The 17,335-nt window shown below is 37.8% G+C and overlaps 1 protein-coding gene across 4 annotated transcripts in view; it reads left to right on the forward strand.

The window, feature by feature from the left end:
- ITGBL1 (integrin, beta-like 1 (with EGF-like repeat domains)) overlaps positions 1–16,258 on the forward strand; it is a 280,376-nt gene extending 264,118 nt beyond the window's left edge. For all 4 annotated transcript variants that reach the window (XM_011977218.1, XM_011977217.1, XM_011977219.1 and 1 more), the window contains 3 exons: positions 6,837–6,983; positions 14,261–14,374; positions 15,375–16,258. In XM_011977218.1, coding sequence (XP_011832608.1) covers positions 6,837–6,983; positions 14,261–14,374; positions 15,375–15,466 — 353 coding nt within the window. In that variant the 3' untranslated portion in view covers positions 15,467–16,258. The remainder of the gene's footprint in view (positions 1–6,836; positions 6,984–14,260; positions 14,375–15,374) is intronic.
- Positions 16,259–17,335: the final 1,077 nt, after the last annotated feature.

Genomic DNA, 17,335 nt, shown 5'->3' on the forward strand with positions numbered 1-17,335 from the left:
TTAAGAGTATCTCAAATACAAGAGGTTCAAAACAGAGCCATTTTTTCTGCCCTCATCCTCTTTCTCCTGAAGTGCCCATACCCAATAAACAGCATCATTATTTACAGTTTCCTCTAGCTAGAAAACTTGTCTTTTCTTTCCCTCACTTGCCACATCCAATCCAACATTGTGTCCCACATGTACAGGCACCATCACCAAAATAGATTTCCATCTACTTCTCTGTGTTTCCACTGCCACCACTGTCCTTTAAGCTTCTATCACTTTTCACTTGGAAAACAACAAGAACCCTCTAACTTCCCCATACTCTTTCCTCCCAACATACCTTATCTCTCCCACCTAGTTGCCAAATGAGTTTGCAAAGTGTAAACTGTATTATCACATCACTCCCTTCCTTAATACCCTTCTGTCGTTTCTCAATCCTCTTAAAATAAATTTAGATTTTTTACCAAGAATAAACCATTTGCTATGTTCTCATTTCTGAGAAGGGAAATTTCTCCACCTTCATTATTCAATGTTTTTAACTTACTATTCTTCAAACACGTTGGCCTTCTTTTACTGCCTGTAACATGCCAGGCTATTTCTTGTCCCAAGAACTTTTCATTTGTTTTTCTAGGCTCTGTTCCTAGAACATTGGCTGTCTGGCTCCTTCTCATCCCTTGGCTGTCACTGAACCCTTCCCTGACTACCCTAGTTAACAGTGTTCTCGCTGTTGAATATACTAGCATTTTCTTTTTGTCTTCTGTTACTCAAATGTTGCTTATCATTATTTTCTTCCCTAGTAGACCATAGTTACCATGAAGACAGGGTCAATGCCTATTTTATTTACTGTTATATTCTAAGCTCTTAATACAATTCCTGATATATAGAAAATATTTCTTGAAGAGATAACTAAATTATTAGAGTTTATAGAAAAGAGGGTGTTGAAAGTTGTTTTTTTCTTAAGTCATGTAAATGACAACTCAAAACATTTAAATATTAATGTATTTTTGATGATTGCCTGAGCTAGATACCAACTTAACTTCGTGGAAAGATATAATAAATTAGCTAATAATAAAAAATCATCGCCAGGCACGGTGGCTCAGGCCTGTAATCCCAGCGCTTTGGGAGGCCGAGACAGGCAGATCACGAGGTCAGGAGATTGAGACTACCCTGGCAAACATGCTGAAACCCCATCTCTACTAAAAATACAAAAATTAGCTGGGCATGGTGGCATGCACCTGTAATCCCAGCTACTTGGCGGGCTGAGGCAGGAGAATCGCTTGAACCCAGGAGTCGGAGGTTGCAGTGAGCCAAGATTGCCACTGCACTCTAGCCTGGTGACAGAGTGAGACTCCATCTCAAAAAAACAACATAAAAAAATAAAAAATCATCTATTTTCTTGCATAACATTTTATATTATTTGCAGTGAGGTGCCATAAAATTATTCTCAATAATATCTTAAATCAAAGGCAGAATATCAACTTTTAAAAGGGAAAAAATTGTCACCATACTACAACATGGAAGGATCTTTAAGATATTATGATAAATAAAATAAGCCAACCATGAAAAGAAAAACGCTGTATGATTTCACTTATATGGGTTCCTAGAGTAGTCAGATACATAGACAGAAGCTGGAATGTTGGTTTCTAGGAGCTGAGAAGAGAAGGGATTGGGACTTACTGTTTAATGGGTGCTTAGTTTCAATTTGAGAAGATGAAAATATTCTAGAGATGAATGGTGGTGATGGTTGTACAACAATGAGAATATACTTAGTGCTACTGAACTGTACACTTAAAATGGTTAAGGTCGTAAATTTTATGTTATATCTATTTTACCATAATAAAAAATATTGTAGAAAAAAGTAGCTATAGGTCTACTTTAATTATCTGTTTCTTTTTATGTGGGTTTTAATAGATTGTGTCTTTCATGGAATTGGTCCAAATGATCCAGGTTATCAGATTTTTGGACAAATCATTGTTTATAATATTCTATTGTTATCCTTTTAATGTCCATGAGGTAAGATATAATGATCTCTCTTTTATTTTTCATTTTAAACATTTGTGTCTTCTCTCTTTTTTCTTGTTTAGCCTGGCCTAATATTTATTAATTTTATTGATCTTTTCAAATAACCAACTTTTGTTTTATTGATTTGCTCTGTTGATTTTCTATTTCCAGTTGTATTGATTTGTCATGGAATTGATTGCATTTCTTTTCTTATGACCCATATAGTTTTATATTGCTCTTCTTTAGTGTTTTAAAGTGAAAGAATACATCATTGATTTTATATTTTTTGTTGCTTCTGATTGCATTCATACAGTAAATTTCTCTCCAAATATTACTCTTGCTGTATCCTATAAATTTTCATAAGATGTATTTTCGTTTTCCATATAGCACTAATTAAATTTGGAAAAAAAGAAGACAGAAAACAAAAAAAAGACAGAATATTTTTCTGTGCAATACAGATTAAGTGATTTCAGTTACGTCAAATTGTTGACAATTCTTACCAACCTAGGGTCAGTAAGAAACATGAGCATTTGAGAAGTTCATAGTCCAATTGAGCTGGTACTAGAAGCTCTCTTTCTCTTTATTTTTGGTTTCTCGTACAACAGATTCTCTGTCTCCAAAGATGGACAACTTTTTACTGAACTCTTTCAGGAGATCTGGACTTTAAGTGGACTTTGGTTTTCATGGAGAAGTCAAGATGTACTCAATTTAACAATGACTCATTGAGCAGATAGCTGTTAAGGGGCTGTCTACTCATTTTCTAACTTGACTGTACTCTACTTTGGTTTGTGGGTAAAAATGAGAAAGATGTTTTGAAAAAGACAATCTCGATCTCCTCCAAGTTTTTGAAGACCCGCTGTGTCTCAGGCATTGCATTAGGCACTCTGGTGTCTATAAAACTGTGGTGATGACAGAAGTAATACTCAGAAAATTCATAGTAGAGTAGTGGATTCCTTTGATGCATAACTATATACCATGAGATGGAAGTCAAAAAAGTTCCTGATGCATAACTATATACCATGAGATGGAATTCAAAAAAGTTCCACAGGTGGTAAAAAATAAGATATTATAGAAATTTAGAGGAGAAACAATGAGTCCCACTTAGGGACATTAGGAAAATCTTCACAGAAGGGTAGTCACTTTTTGTTAAGCTTTGAAAATTACTCAGAACCTGAATGTGTATAGTAAGGGAAAGGTACTTCTACCTCTGCAAAAATGAGGTCAGAAAAGCATGACAAATGTGCAGGAAACAACGAATGGCCAGTTTGGTTAAAGAGAGAACAGAAGGAATATGATTGGAAATGTAGCTTGGGACTCTGTGTTTCAAGAAGCTAAAACATAACAAAGGCTAGAGTACGTAAACTGTATGCCGTGAGCTTCAGGGAGTTATACAGGATTAGATATCAAGGCTGCGATGAGCATCAAGTTGTGCTGTAGGAATCTACAAGCCAGAGTATTGGAGAGATATGACAGGAAAGTTTCTCCGACGTTGTGATGGTGTTGTGAGTGGGAATGTTGGAGGTGGTTTCCACAAGACTTGACAACACGCTGGATGAGGGCAGTAAGGGAAATTCAAATAAGACTCAAGACATCATGAACTGGTTGATTGAAAGGATAGATGTTACGTTAAAATAAATGAGAAAGACAAAAAAAAAGCAGCTTTTGAAAAGAAAATCATATATGGATGTAGGAGATCGGTCGGTCAGGGTGGTGGGAGAAATTGTAGAAGATGAAAACCTTCTTGGAAGGCTGGAAGGTTTTACAAAAGTTTTGGGAAAGGATTTGGCTGAAGGCAGCCAGATTCTCTTATCCAGTGAAACTAATCTAAATTAACTTAGGCCTTAGAACCTGGCCTTTAATCCTCTGTGTGCAGGACTACTCTCTCCAGGGAGGGGAGTGACCATGTAAATTGCCCACAAGTGTATTGACTCAAAGCCTTTGTCATTAAATCTATACTGAATAAATGCCCGCAGTGCCAGCTTGTCAGGGCCACGGCTGCTGACTCTTTACAGCACCCTCCTTGGTGTCTGGTGTCTGTGAGCAGCCTGGTCCCCTAGCCCACTCTTTCACTGGATACCTGTGTCTGGGAGCATTTGTTCATCTGTCGTTTCGCCAGGGTCTGCGGGTCGGACCCTGCCTATGTAGCTCTGGAGGTATTAAGTGGGGATGCTAATAGAACACAAAGTGTGAAATCATGAGAGGGGAATGTGGGAGAAAATCAGGGGCTGGAGATACAGCACTGTGGTCTTGGTGGTTATCTGAAAGCCCAAAATTTATGGATTTTTCAAAAGAGAAATTATGGAGAGATTAAAAAAGATGATTAAAGATAAGCAATGTGTGAAAACCTGCACTTATTGGTTCAGTAAAAACAAAACAAAACAAAGGTAGAAGAATAAACAGAGACAAAGGAGGAGTGTTGAATGAGGCAAAGAGAATTTTGTAGCATGCCAATAGAGAAGAGACTTGCAAGGAGAAAGTGCCTGTGAATATCAAATATACACCTTCAAATGATGTGGTGGTTGAAAGAGACAAGAATTAAGAAAAGCCTGCTATGTCTCACTTTCTAAAGTGAAATATAGAGGCAAAGCAACACTTTGGGAAGAGTGTAGACATTGGAATCAGAGGAACTAGAGTCAGTTCCGATACTGTGTGGTTGAACTATGTGATTGAGAAGCAAATTACAGGGCTTAATCTCTCTAAAGCTCAGTTGCCTGACTGCAAAATGGGATAATACCAAACTTCAAGGTTGCATTGAGAATAAGTTTAAAACATCGCCACGTGTTATCTCCATTTATATCTTTATTTCATCTTCTGCAAAGCCGAGTCACACTGCATGGTGGGTTTTCACTTCGTAGACTTCCCTTAGCTCCTCAGGCTGAGCCAGTTATCGATCACATGTTTACATGCGTGCTACTTTTAAACTTGAATGGTTTCGGTTTTGGGGTTTTTTGTTTGTTTCTTTGTTTGTTTTTACTTAGCACTTAAATCAAGCTAGGTGAAAAAGACCAAAGTTACCTCATTTATTTTATTTTTTCCTTTTTTGCTAACCTGTGTGACAAGAACAGTCATCAGCCTTAGAAAGTGCCAGAGCACTTGCTGACTGAGTGCACATTAAAGGTATGGCAGCGATATTTTTCTTGCAAATTTAATAGTCCCCCATTGGTATCTGATGTTTTTCCCAGAATATTCTTTAAAAGAATGTCAGAAGTTCCTTGTACCCTGTCTTTCTTTCAGGATCCCGGTTTTCTCCAGGGGAGCAACATCTGCTGGATTAAAAAACCTCTCTCCCAGACCTTCTCTGGCTGTCGGGAGGCACTTGTTGCATGACCTGTGAGGCAGGGATGTGGTATAACCCAAGGAAAAAATCTCTCTTATTTAATTAAAAAAAAAAAAAAACACCAAAAAGCAAACAAACAAAATAGTTTCCAAGAAACCCTCTCCAGGAGACTTCTGCTCACCTCTCTGAGATCAGAAACCTTCTTTTCACCACAGTCACTCACCACCTCCTGCCAATCTGCATTCTCCCAAGTGTCCTTCACTCCATTTACTCTACCTCATTTTTTTTTACCATATTTCTCATGGCAGGACCTGGGCTTCTCCACCAATCTGCACAGGTACATGCTCCCAATTCTCACAGCCATCTATTTCATTCTCCACTCAATTGTTAGAGGGATTTCTGTAGAAATTAAAATCCTATCACTTCTAAAAAAAAAAAAGAAAAAATAATTATAATCAATTCCAAAGCATTAAGCATTGGTTACTCATCCTTCCTGTGCAGAGCTGAATGGAGGGGGAGCAGATGGAGCAAGGTTCCCTCCTGAGGGTCCTGCCAGAGCGAATGGTCAGGAGAGAATGGTGTCAACAGCTTCAGAGAGGCTTATCAGTGTAAATGATGAGCGTACCTGTACCTGGAAGAGGAGCAGGGACCACTTTGTCCATGGTGCTTGGTTTTGTATCCCCTATTGCCTAGCACAATGCTCTGTTCATAACAGATACTCAGTAACTCTTTGCTAGGCAAATAGTTGACTCAGAGAGACCCTGTTGTAAGGCAATGCACTTATCAGGAAAAGGAATAAAGGGTTGAGTGGAAACTGAAATGGAAGAAATTGAAATGGAGTATCATGCAATCTAATGGTATGTTGGTGGCAAGCAAGTAAACATGTGTACATCCTGTTATATAGATGTCACAAATAGAATGTTGCATGTATACCAAAAGATAAACATCTTAAAAACCAGGAACCAATGTCAGGAACCAAACCAGAAAAAATGTGCCAAACATGAATCCAAGCTGATGTTAACTTTTATGCAATAATAGAGAGACACCATAGCTTCCACTTATATCTGTTGTTATTACTAAGCAGAGAGGTATACAGATAAAGTAATATAGTGCCAAATGCCATTTGTATGAAAGTTAACCTTTTGTTTTGTTAGTAAGCAATAGGAGAACAATCAATAAATACTGCCAGCAGTGGTAATGTGACTAGCCTTGCAAATTGGTCTGAGTGGCATGGTGTGTGCAATGAAGAATAGCACTAAGACTCCATACTGATAAAAATGCAAATGAAGAAGTATTTTCTATCAAGAAAGGGTGGTATAATTCCATTTTAAATTATTGCAAGATTTCTTTCCCTCAAGTCCATCTCCTATGCTACATTCAATTTATTGTGTTAAGCTAGAACTCTGTTGTAAGTTCTTTTAAACAATTACATGCCAAATTGACTATGCATAAAGAAAAATGTGTTGGATGGGAAATGAGATCCTATGGTTTACACATTTATTTCTTAAAACTCTCTGCTTCAGCTGGTAATTTCCTCGTCCTCTCCTGTCACTCCCTCCCTGTGGTTGCTTCACAGGCCACGGCACATGTTCCTGTGGTCGCTGCATTTGTGAGAGAGGATGGTTTGGAAAGCTCTGCCAACATCCGCGGAAGTGTAACATGACGGAAGAACAAAGCAAGAATCTGTGTGAATCAGCAGATGGCATATTGTGCTCGGGGAAGGGTGAGTATCTCTGCTGGAGCCTGCACTCGATTCCTGTTCTGACACATGATTTGTAGAACAGCATGTAGCAACTGTCTTTCCCAGACTGAACTTTGCATGAAAGCAAACCACTATGTCCTCTGCTGTACCCAACTTGAAGCTTGAAGATTAACCAAATGAAGTTTTGGATCTAAGAAAATGAAATGCATGTGAGAAGATTCATGCAAAAATATCCTTGTATGCAAAGTTATTGCTGAATGAAATAGAATTAATACTTTTATGAAGAAATTAGGACAACAAAATATACCGGGTATTAAATGGACCCAAAAAAGGGGGAAAAAGGCAAAAGAATGATTTTTGGGCTCATGTCTGAAACAACACCGCTCAGAACTGCAGAAAAGTAACCACTAGCATCTGAGCTGCCCAAAGGTATGACTTTGGGAAATTCTGGGGCTCAATTATTTAGCTGTATGTGGATCAGGGGAGGATTAAAGGTGTGAGAAGACCAAAAGGATACTAAATATTTAGTTTAATTTGGTTTAATTTTTTAAAAAGGAAAGAAAAGCTATGGGGGAGGGTAGTATCCCACAAGTCTGAGGAATTTTCTTTGACCTAAAAATCACCATTTGTTCCAAGTGAACATGTGCAGCCTGATATAAGAAAATAGGTGATTGTTCAGCTGGGCACCGTGGCTCATGCCTGTAATTCTAGCACTTTGGGAGGCCAAGGCAGGTGGATCACTTGAGGTCAGGAGTTCTAGACCAGCCTGGCCAACATGGTGAAAAATACAAAAATCTACTCACTAAAAAAATACAAAAAATTAGCCAGGCATTGTGGCTCACACCTGTAATTACAGTTACTTGAGAGGCTGAGGCAGGGGAAGAGCTTAAACCCAGGAGGGGGAGGTTGCAGTAAGCCAAGATCGCACCACTGCACTCCAGCCTGGATGACAGAGAAAGACTCCATCTCCAAAAAAAAAAAATATATATATATATATACACACACACATATATATATACACACACACACACATATGTATATGTGTATATATATATGTAATAATTAAAGAAAACAAAAGCCTGCCAAACGGTTATAACCTACAAGTTGGTTGAAGAGAAGCCACCAACCCAATAAAACATTTGCCACAGAAACATATTCAAGGAAAAAGCAAGCCTTCCCCGTCTCCCATCCTACACACACACACACATGCATGCACACACACACACACATATACACACACATACACACACACACAGAAAAATTGGAAGAGGTTTACCCTGAGTAAAGAATAGTAATAGATTAAATTTTGAACACCTTGATTTTGATGTTTCTGTATACTATTCTTGAAGGGACTTTAAAATCCTGCCATTGTAGTGCATATGGCATCATCTAGAAAGCCATTGTGTTCTTTGCTAGTGACTGGGAAGACACAGGGAACCTGAAAGATTCTCACCTCATGTCTGGGGAGCAGCGCTTCAAAGAAACTGAAGTTATGGGGCTTCCTAGCTCTTCTCTTCAGCTCAGTATCCTCTTTACACAAAAGACACACTTTTTTTTCAGACAGGGCACAGCTCTGGCTGAAGATTCATTTACTGCTGGTCAGGATGACCATGTAAATAACTTTCCGAAGAAGACAGCAAAGCAGAAGTGTACTAGAGACACTGAATCCTGTTGCCAAAGAACCACACCAGTGAGGCTGCCACACACATAAGGGAAGGAGGTCTCTGAAGCAAGATGTGCCCTCTGTGCCCTAAACAGTAGCTTTTGTTTTGCCTCGTGCGCAAGACCAATGCTATCAGGTTGAAAGAGCCTTTTTGGCAGAACTTCGGACATCAAAGAGGATGGATGCTGTGACTATCTGTGGTGCCAAGAAGGGGGATGAAAATGAATGCAAACATGTTCACTTCAACAGATGACAGTGTCCTTGGTTTCCAGGAATTCTGTGTTCAACACTTGTGTTTATAATGCTCAGGCAAGGAGGCCATGCCTTCAACCTAATGCCATTACAGCAGGCAGGTGGAAAATGAGTTTAAAGCAATCGCTTTGTGCCTTGTTTGTTCTCTCATTAATTCAATCTAATTTCAAGCCCCAAACAAATCTTCCACCAGTTCTGTTCTCAGGGGGCCTCAGCCCCTAGAAACACCTACCTTGAATTCAAGCTGTGTTGGGAGAACCAAAAAGAAAGAAAGGTTAAAAGGAAGAAAACAAGGGAAAGAATTGGGGAGAAGGAGATTAATGAAGAAAAGCAGAAAAGGAGGCAGTGATGGAATTAAACTGCAAGAGAGAAGTAGAAGGGAATAAAAGAGATGTTATCAGATTAGAAGGGAATGATCTGTGTATAAAAAGATACCAAGAATGAATGGTTTTTGAGTCAGATTTATTTTTCCTCTGAGCATTGCTTCAGACATAGAACACTTAAGTTTAGATACTTTTTGACTTGGTTTTCTGTAATAGCATTGTCATTGGGATAAGAACAGAAGCTTTTCGCAGAAGCTCTCTACTGAATGAGGATACCCATATGTATTAAAACACTAGTGTGCTTATTTATATTTGTTTATTTTAAAAGTCAACTAGTGTTTGTGTTTATGTGTTTACTACACTCACTATTGAATCCTAAACACTGTCCATAAGCGGGTCGTCCTTAAGACGCGTCCAACTGCGAGTACAGGAAAAACACACAAAGCCATACCCTCCAGGGTAACAAATAGCAGTCTTCCATTTCCTAAACTGAAGGTCATGCAACAAGAGTTGTTTCTTTTCAAGAAATAAACATTCTTATGAAAGTCATTACAGCCCTAGGAAAGATTCTCATCTTTCAGCATCGTAAATGTAGAAAATACAAGGAAAAAAATAGGATGACTAAATATTGACTTAAAGGCATTTCCTCAAAACAAAACAAACAAAGCCAAAGAGTCTCTCTAGCTAATGCCTTTGCAAATTGTTTGCTTTGGGTGGTGGCAATATATTCAGAGATCAGTGAAGGGTTGAAAGCATATTTGTCTAAACTATTTGTTTATCCTTCAATGGATAGAGAGTTTGGGAGTCTTTAAACTCAAAAGGAAATATGAAAGCTGCCCCAAGGCTGCACATTTTGACATTCATGTTAGTGGATGGGCCTTCGGACTTTTGGCAGCAGCTGATCGTGATCTCCCTTCTTTTCTCCTATTATGGAGACATCATTGTTGGATTATCGATGAAGAAAGGGGATAAAACCAGGATCACGGAACTGTGATGTATGGTAGGCACAGAGGATAATGGGGATGCCGCAGTTACTCCTGGTTCCAGTGGGGAGCACCACCCCACAACCCACCCTGAGAACCACAGGAAAAGTAACGCATGAAATAGACTAAGGGGCTTTAACGTAGTGATGGAAAAGAAAAACCTGTTTCTGATTTTTTGACGGGGGCCATGTATTTCTTGATCAATCTCATGGACTTGTCCAAATATTCTGTAACTTTTCTCAAATTTGTCAATGGAAGAAGTCCCTCACCCTGATGGTCACAAAAGATATTCAGAGTCCTTCTTTATTTGATTATGGGGCAGATCTGAGCAGTGGGCACAGGATCACCATGGCACATCACTTGGTGGCCTGTACCCACCAAAAGGCTGAAACGTGCACTTCCCATGAGCTGTCAATGAAGCCATCACCTCAGGAGACGATGAAGAAATAGCGTTTTATTTCTTTACAAATTTATAGCCAAGACAATAAATCACTCCATAGAAAAAGTTAAAACAAGATACATTGTTGTGACCTTCATAACAGATGGAGTAGTTAGTACAATAGTGAAAACTGCCTGCTGGGATGTCAGGTTGCAGCATTTTGTCAGGCTTGAATGAAAAAGAAAGTCCAACATTAGTAATGGAATGGGCAACGGACAAAGGTGCCTTGCCCTCAGACTCAAATAGTTTTTGTGAATAACCAAGAGAGATGAGGTTAGTGCCGTGCCGGGTCTCCCCTAAGCTTAGCTACCTTTGCAAAGTACATGATATAATCCATTGTGGGTTGTTTTGTTCACTTGGGGATTTATTTATTTGGATCCCAGACTACACAATTTTATCTTTGCCTTGATTACTTCAAGCTAGATCCAGGTAATCACATCCAATCTTCTTACAGATGCTGTTGTGCGACAATGGCTGTAAACACGTCATTAATTGTCTCCTTAAACTCTCAGTGATACTTCTTGGGTCCCACATCACCCAAAGAAGTCCAGCATATACACTCACTCACCCACCCGTGACCTGTCCCACATCCCCAGAAAGAGAAAGAGTGAGAGATGCGTCACAAAATCAGCCTCAGCCTGGTGTTCAAGTTGCCTCGCTCAATATGTCTGTGCAGTCAGACCTGCAGGAAGAAACAGCTTATTTTTAAACTACTGTATATGAAAGTTTTTGCAGGGAGATACATCACAGATAGGCAGATCACTAAAAAGAAGAGTGGATTGAATCAGAGTGAAGTCTTCAGTTAACTGTTTGTTTATTGCCTGTGAGGTCCAGGGCGGTTTCCTTTATTCTCTCTTCCATTCTCATCTTTGAAGGTAAAATTTCATTTATTTCCCCTTTCTATGTCCTAAGATGCCCTGAAGACACATGAGAAAATGTGACTGATTCCCCAGGGAAGGAAGCCAGCAAAAATGCACGGAAGGGAGATGGGAACATTCTTAAGGGTCCTTATATTGAGAAAGAAAATGAATGGATTAGTGGTGCTGTGGTGATGAACTATCCGCCCTAAAACTCCTGCCAAGATCAGCCAGCTGTTCTCTGGCTGGGCTGGGTCTCAGGGGTGTGAGTGGGTCTTGGCCAGCTGAGTTGAACCATTTCTCCCCTCTTGATAGTCATGCAGTCTACGTCTGTCTGATGGAACCCTCTCCCTATGTGTTTCCCGTTTAAGAGAGGCACAATTTGACCCCTACTATGGAAGAAAACAGTTAGAGCGTTCTACAAGGAAGGTGCTATAATAGGTCCTAATAAGTATTCACACTGTGTTATTACTATATGCTATCTAGTTCTAGTTTCACAAGCAGTAGAAGAGTTTCCTACCTCTAAGATGCATTGAGCATTGACAAACAGGAAAGAATAACACAGCTGGGAAAATGCTGACCTAGAAAAGCTACTCTTTCATGACACATACAAAATCAATCCTCATTTTTTATCCTAAGTATTTCAGCGACTAGTAGACTTTCAGAACTGGAATTTACTCATCAAATGCTCTATCCATATATGCCATATTAACTTTAGCTGAGCTTACCAGTTTTCTGAAAATGCTTTACTAGGGCATGAAGCTAAGCATTCCAGAAGTAAGAGCAGTGATTACAATAGTTCCAGGGCCAGAGGATAAGTTTGAAGATGAAATATAAGATCTTTTCATGAATTGTGACATATATAAAATGATATCCTGGGTGTATATATGAATATTGTGGGCATATAAAATCAGACACTACTTTAGAAATAACTAAAAACAGTCAAATATTTCAAATAATTAATCTTCCTCCACTCACGGAAATAAAACACTAAGTATTGTGCCTTCTGAGGAAACGACTCTGATAGTCAATGAAGTACTCCATGTGGTCTTTGTTGGCAGATATATCACTATCCATTTGTTAAACAAGCAGTAGAGTGCTGCACATTTTTATGCCTAGAAATGTGAAATAAAGTCTTTAAAATTAGGATAAAGAAATCTCTAAAATCAGAAAATTCCTCACCTTGATGAGATCACAAGGGAACCAGCATCCCTTGCAGACTGACCTGGGAGGAGCACCTTCCTGGGTCCTGAGAAACCACCGGGATGTCAGTCAGTTATTAAAACTGAGAAAATGTGTATATTTTGCTCAAGAGCATGCAAGTCAACCTGGACCCTCAGGAAAACAAGTCAAGACTAAATAGAATTATGCCATAGCTACTCAAGAAGTTAAAAATAAATGAAAATACAATTGTCACAATATAAATAATTCTGACTGCACTCTTACCTTGAGAAGTGTGTCAAGAAATGGCAAACATTTAATTTGGATTTTGGGGAGTTTTGCAGCTAAAATGCATATACCAGTTTCCCTGATATGAAATATCACGTAGTTGAGACACATGAACCTGAATCCTTTCATGATATCTGTGATGACCACAACTCCTTTTCCATAATCACTTTAATCACCTAGGCTGTTAACTCATTTTTAATCACTGTGTTTTAAAAGAAGCACTAATGATTGATTCTTGTCCCTTTTAAATGTGTTTTGAACTTACCAATTCTATAGTTTTGTTAAATATGTCAGAATACTTTTTTCAACTGCACAATCTTTCAACGTGACTTTTGACTTAAAAAATTACTGATAGCCACCTTTTAGTAAAGGGAAGTCATGTTTGGAAAGAACAACCAACCCAAGGAAACAGAAGGAAAAGGAAGTCCTTTTTATTTGTTTCTTTTTCATTGTAAAGTCTTTCCTGTTGTCGTCGAGGCAGTTTTTCCATGTAAGGGTTTTTAGCCTGTCATGGAAAGCTGTTTAAACTGAGAGAACTTACTTCTGTGTTGGATACCCTTCATCTTATTTATTTTCTTTTATTTTAAATATATCTGTAATAAAATTTTTTACTCAGTAAATAAAGATATTTTAAATAACCAAAGAGGAAGTGTTTTAATTAGGTAGGAGAAGAAATGGGTGGAGGGAAAAAGAGTTGAATCCAGAGTCTCATAAAAGATGAACTTTGGGAGTAATTTGAGCTATCCTAGATTATGACAGTCCTGAGGATACGGTCTCACGAGGCAAATGTACTGAGTGATTGTGTGCACTTTCAGCACTTTAATTAGCCACCCGATATGCAGGTGTGCTCCTGCTCTGAGAAAATCATGTAAACGAAAATCCAAAATCATAAGCACAATACTTTAGTAGTTGTTTTCATTAGAAATGCAACCTAATTTAATACAATTCCCTATTCAATTCCTTTAAAGAAGAGGCACTTTAAAAATATGATTCAATTCAGGGGGAAAAATCTATTTTTGAATACTTTTTTGGAAGACCATCTATAAGAATCAACCCCATCCTGCTCTCATTGACATTTCAACCAGACTGGGCCATGGGACATTTGCTCAAGGCTAATTGCAACTGTCTAGATCCATAATGAAGGCTTTCCTGGGTGACCTTTATGAATTACAGTAAGTAAAGCTCCCCTCTGAGAAACCAGCCATTCAATAAACTTTTACCTTTGGATGATGGGTTATTAGAAGCCTGTTGTCAGTGTGTCAACGAGATTGTATTTGAGATGGAAACCTTTAGTTATACAGTGATGGCGAGTAATAGCCTTTGTAATTTCAGGTTCTTGTCATTGTGGGAAGTGCATTTGTTCTGCTGAAGAATGGTATATTTCTGGGGAATTCTGTGACTGTGATGACAGAGACTGCGACAAACATGATGGTCTCATTTGTACAGGTGCAGTATTAACCTTTTCTAATTGCTCTGTGCCACAGTTTGTTATAGAGCTAAGGGACACTCATCATGCAATGCTTTAGGTGGCCGGACCAACAGGGCCAACTGTGAATATGGCATATCTACCAAAGGCAAAGTGGGCATTTGGGAAAAAGCCCTCACATTATTCCTGGGCGTAGAAGAATACAAGAGAATGAAGCTAAATTTTGTGATTATTTGGAATACTTCCACAAAGTAACCTCCCCACCTCAAACTCACATGTATCTAGTTATATACTGAACACAGAAAAGAATTTTCTTGGCACATTTTACTTTGAACATGGTATAGGGAATGGAATATTCTTTTAAACAGAATCTGAGTACCACTAGTTGATGTGTTGGTTGCTTTTAGGGAACTGGATGTGTGTATGGGGGAGAGGTATAAAGAGGGCTCAGCCGTGTCATAGCCACTGCTATCCTAATTTATTGAGTCCCTCATAATTGATTATAAATTCATTTGTTTTGCCAAGTTACAGAGGAAACAGAGACATGTATACTTGTCCTCCTCAGCTCTAGCTGAAGGTAAAAGATAACTCTTAGTGTCATTAAGTTAGACCCTTGCTTTCTGCCCGTCCTTACTACATAAGACTCTCTTTGCTGATTACTTGGCCAGCCTCATGTTATGTCAAAGAGCTTTATGTTTTTCAGTATTTATTCATAAGTCAGACATAACTTGCTCTCTAAGGGAAACAAAATTTGTCACCTAAAAGCCTAGTTGGAGTGATACACGATGGTTACTATCTGGTCAGTAAAGAGTGGCACCAAATAAATGCCACTAATTGTTTGAAAGATTAGATATCTCACAGCTGCTTAATAAAATGTAGTAATAACATCATTGCACAGTAAGAAAATCTACCAAGGATGAATGAAATGATTTCATTGTGGACACTTGTGATTTATAATAGCATGTTTAAATTTGGCACGTTTTGATCATGATCATGATACCCATGTGTATTTTATTGCAGGGAATGGAATCTGTAGCTGTGGAAACTGTGAATGCTGGGATGGATGGAATGGAAATGCATGTGAAATCTGGCTTGGCTCAGAATATCCTTAACAATTACACGAGAGAGGTCTGGATTCTTGTTTTTTCTAGGCCATTAGAACATTTAAATGCAAAGGAAATCTTGTATAATCACCACTAGGACAGGTTAAAAAGACCATTGTATATTTTTCTATTTCTGAATTACGAAGGAAATCTGAGTACCTATTAGAAACGAGTTATGCAAATTCAGATGCAAATAACACTAGAAAAAAATGTTTCTTCCATAATTAACATAAGTGGTTCCTAACGAGAGCAATTTTTCCACCCAAAAGACATTTGGCAACATCTACAGACAACTTTGATTGTCACACTGGGTGGGGTGGGGAAGTACGTCGTAGGCATTTGGTGGGTAGAGGCCAGGGATGCTGCTCAGCATCCTGCAGTGCACAGGACAGCCCCCAAACAAGGAGTTAGCCAGCCCCATGTGTCAGTGGCGCCCACATTGAGAAACATTGAATTATATGGCTATTAGAAATCCACATTCTTACACAAGAAAGACCATATTAGAATCTAAGGAAAACATGCATATTCACATTAATCAATCGATCAGATTTTTCCAGAATTCCATATCAGTCAACATTTTAATATGGGGACAATGAAGACAAATACACAGGAAGTAGAATATCAGATTGGGGCTGGATCAAGGGCAAAAACTGGTCATTAAGTCATTTGACATTAAATCATTTAGCCACTAAGTCATTTGTGTCCTCTCACTTTAAACTCATCAAAGAAGATTCTCTTAAAAAAATTATGAAAAATGTACAATTTAACATTTTAAATAAATAGTGACAGAAGTTGTTTATACTCTGTGTCAGTATATATTTACCTGCTGATAATTTATTTAAAAATGAATTGTTATTTAGGGAGATCTATTTTAGGTTTCTAGAAATAAGATAACACATTTTAAAAACTGGGCAGGGGTTATATGTACAAGAAATCTGACTTTTTATTTTAATTTATTCCATGGTAATGTGGCCTTTTAAAAAGACAATATTGAGTTACATATATAATGGGCCTGAAGTATGCATCCATTTCCCTTAAAATACTTTCTTTTTTCTAAGGATAACTTACTGGAAACCTGAGGTCATGCAAAGAATTCAAGAAGAGAAATACTGTGATAAAATGGCACCAATCTCAGAAGCTCACAAAGGACCAAAAAAAAAAAAAATCTAGAAATGGCTTAAATAGAAATTACAAATATTCACTCAGTGATAGGAACAAAATGTTTATTTTCTTTATGGTGAAACTTTGCTTTGTATGAAATTCACATTGAATTATGAAAGTGTACAATAATTGGGACTTCCCTTACATATTTACAGGTAAATCTACTTAATACACATTAGTTTAGGCAACCTGTAATTATTTAGAGCTAAAAAAACCACTTTTTTTCTAAAGGTGAATTATTTTGTAAAATCCTAGAATAATGTAGCAAAATCATTTCCGTATTACTTTAAAATGAAAATTTTTACTTGGAAATTTTATTTTAATGATGTAAATATTCTAGAGTCATGGCTTAAACTTTATAAGTCAAATTTCCAAAAATAAGGAAAATATGCATCCACTGAGTTACTTAAAAATTTAATATTGAAAATTATTTTAAGAGAACATTTAACTGATGCTGAGTTTTATAGTCCTAACAATGTTCTCATAATGTAATAGATCTATAAAATTGTTATCTCTATCCTGAGATTAAGGAGTGCAACCATATTGTAGTTCTATTATTATGTAAATTGATATATCTTTTTTGTAAAATGAGGGAAATATAAGTAGTCAATAAATAATGTAGGTTATATTCTTTCCTCTTCACTACCTAAACATTTTAAGCTGCAAACAACCTATTATTATTGTTTTGTAGCAATTTTTATGACGTATTTGCTGATG

The sequence above is a fragment of the Mandrillus leucophaeus genome, unplaced genomic scaffold (assembly GCF_000951045.1).
Source record: "Mandrillus leucophaeus isolate KB7577 unplaced genomic scaffold, Mleu.le_1.0 Scaffold175, whole genome shotgun sequence".
NCBI lineage: Eukaryota > Metazoa > Chordata > Mammalia > Primates > Cercopithecidae > Mandrillus > Mandrillus leucophaeus.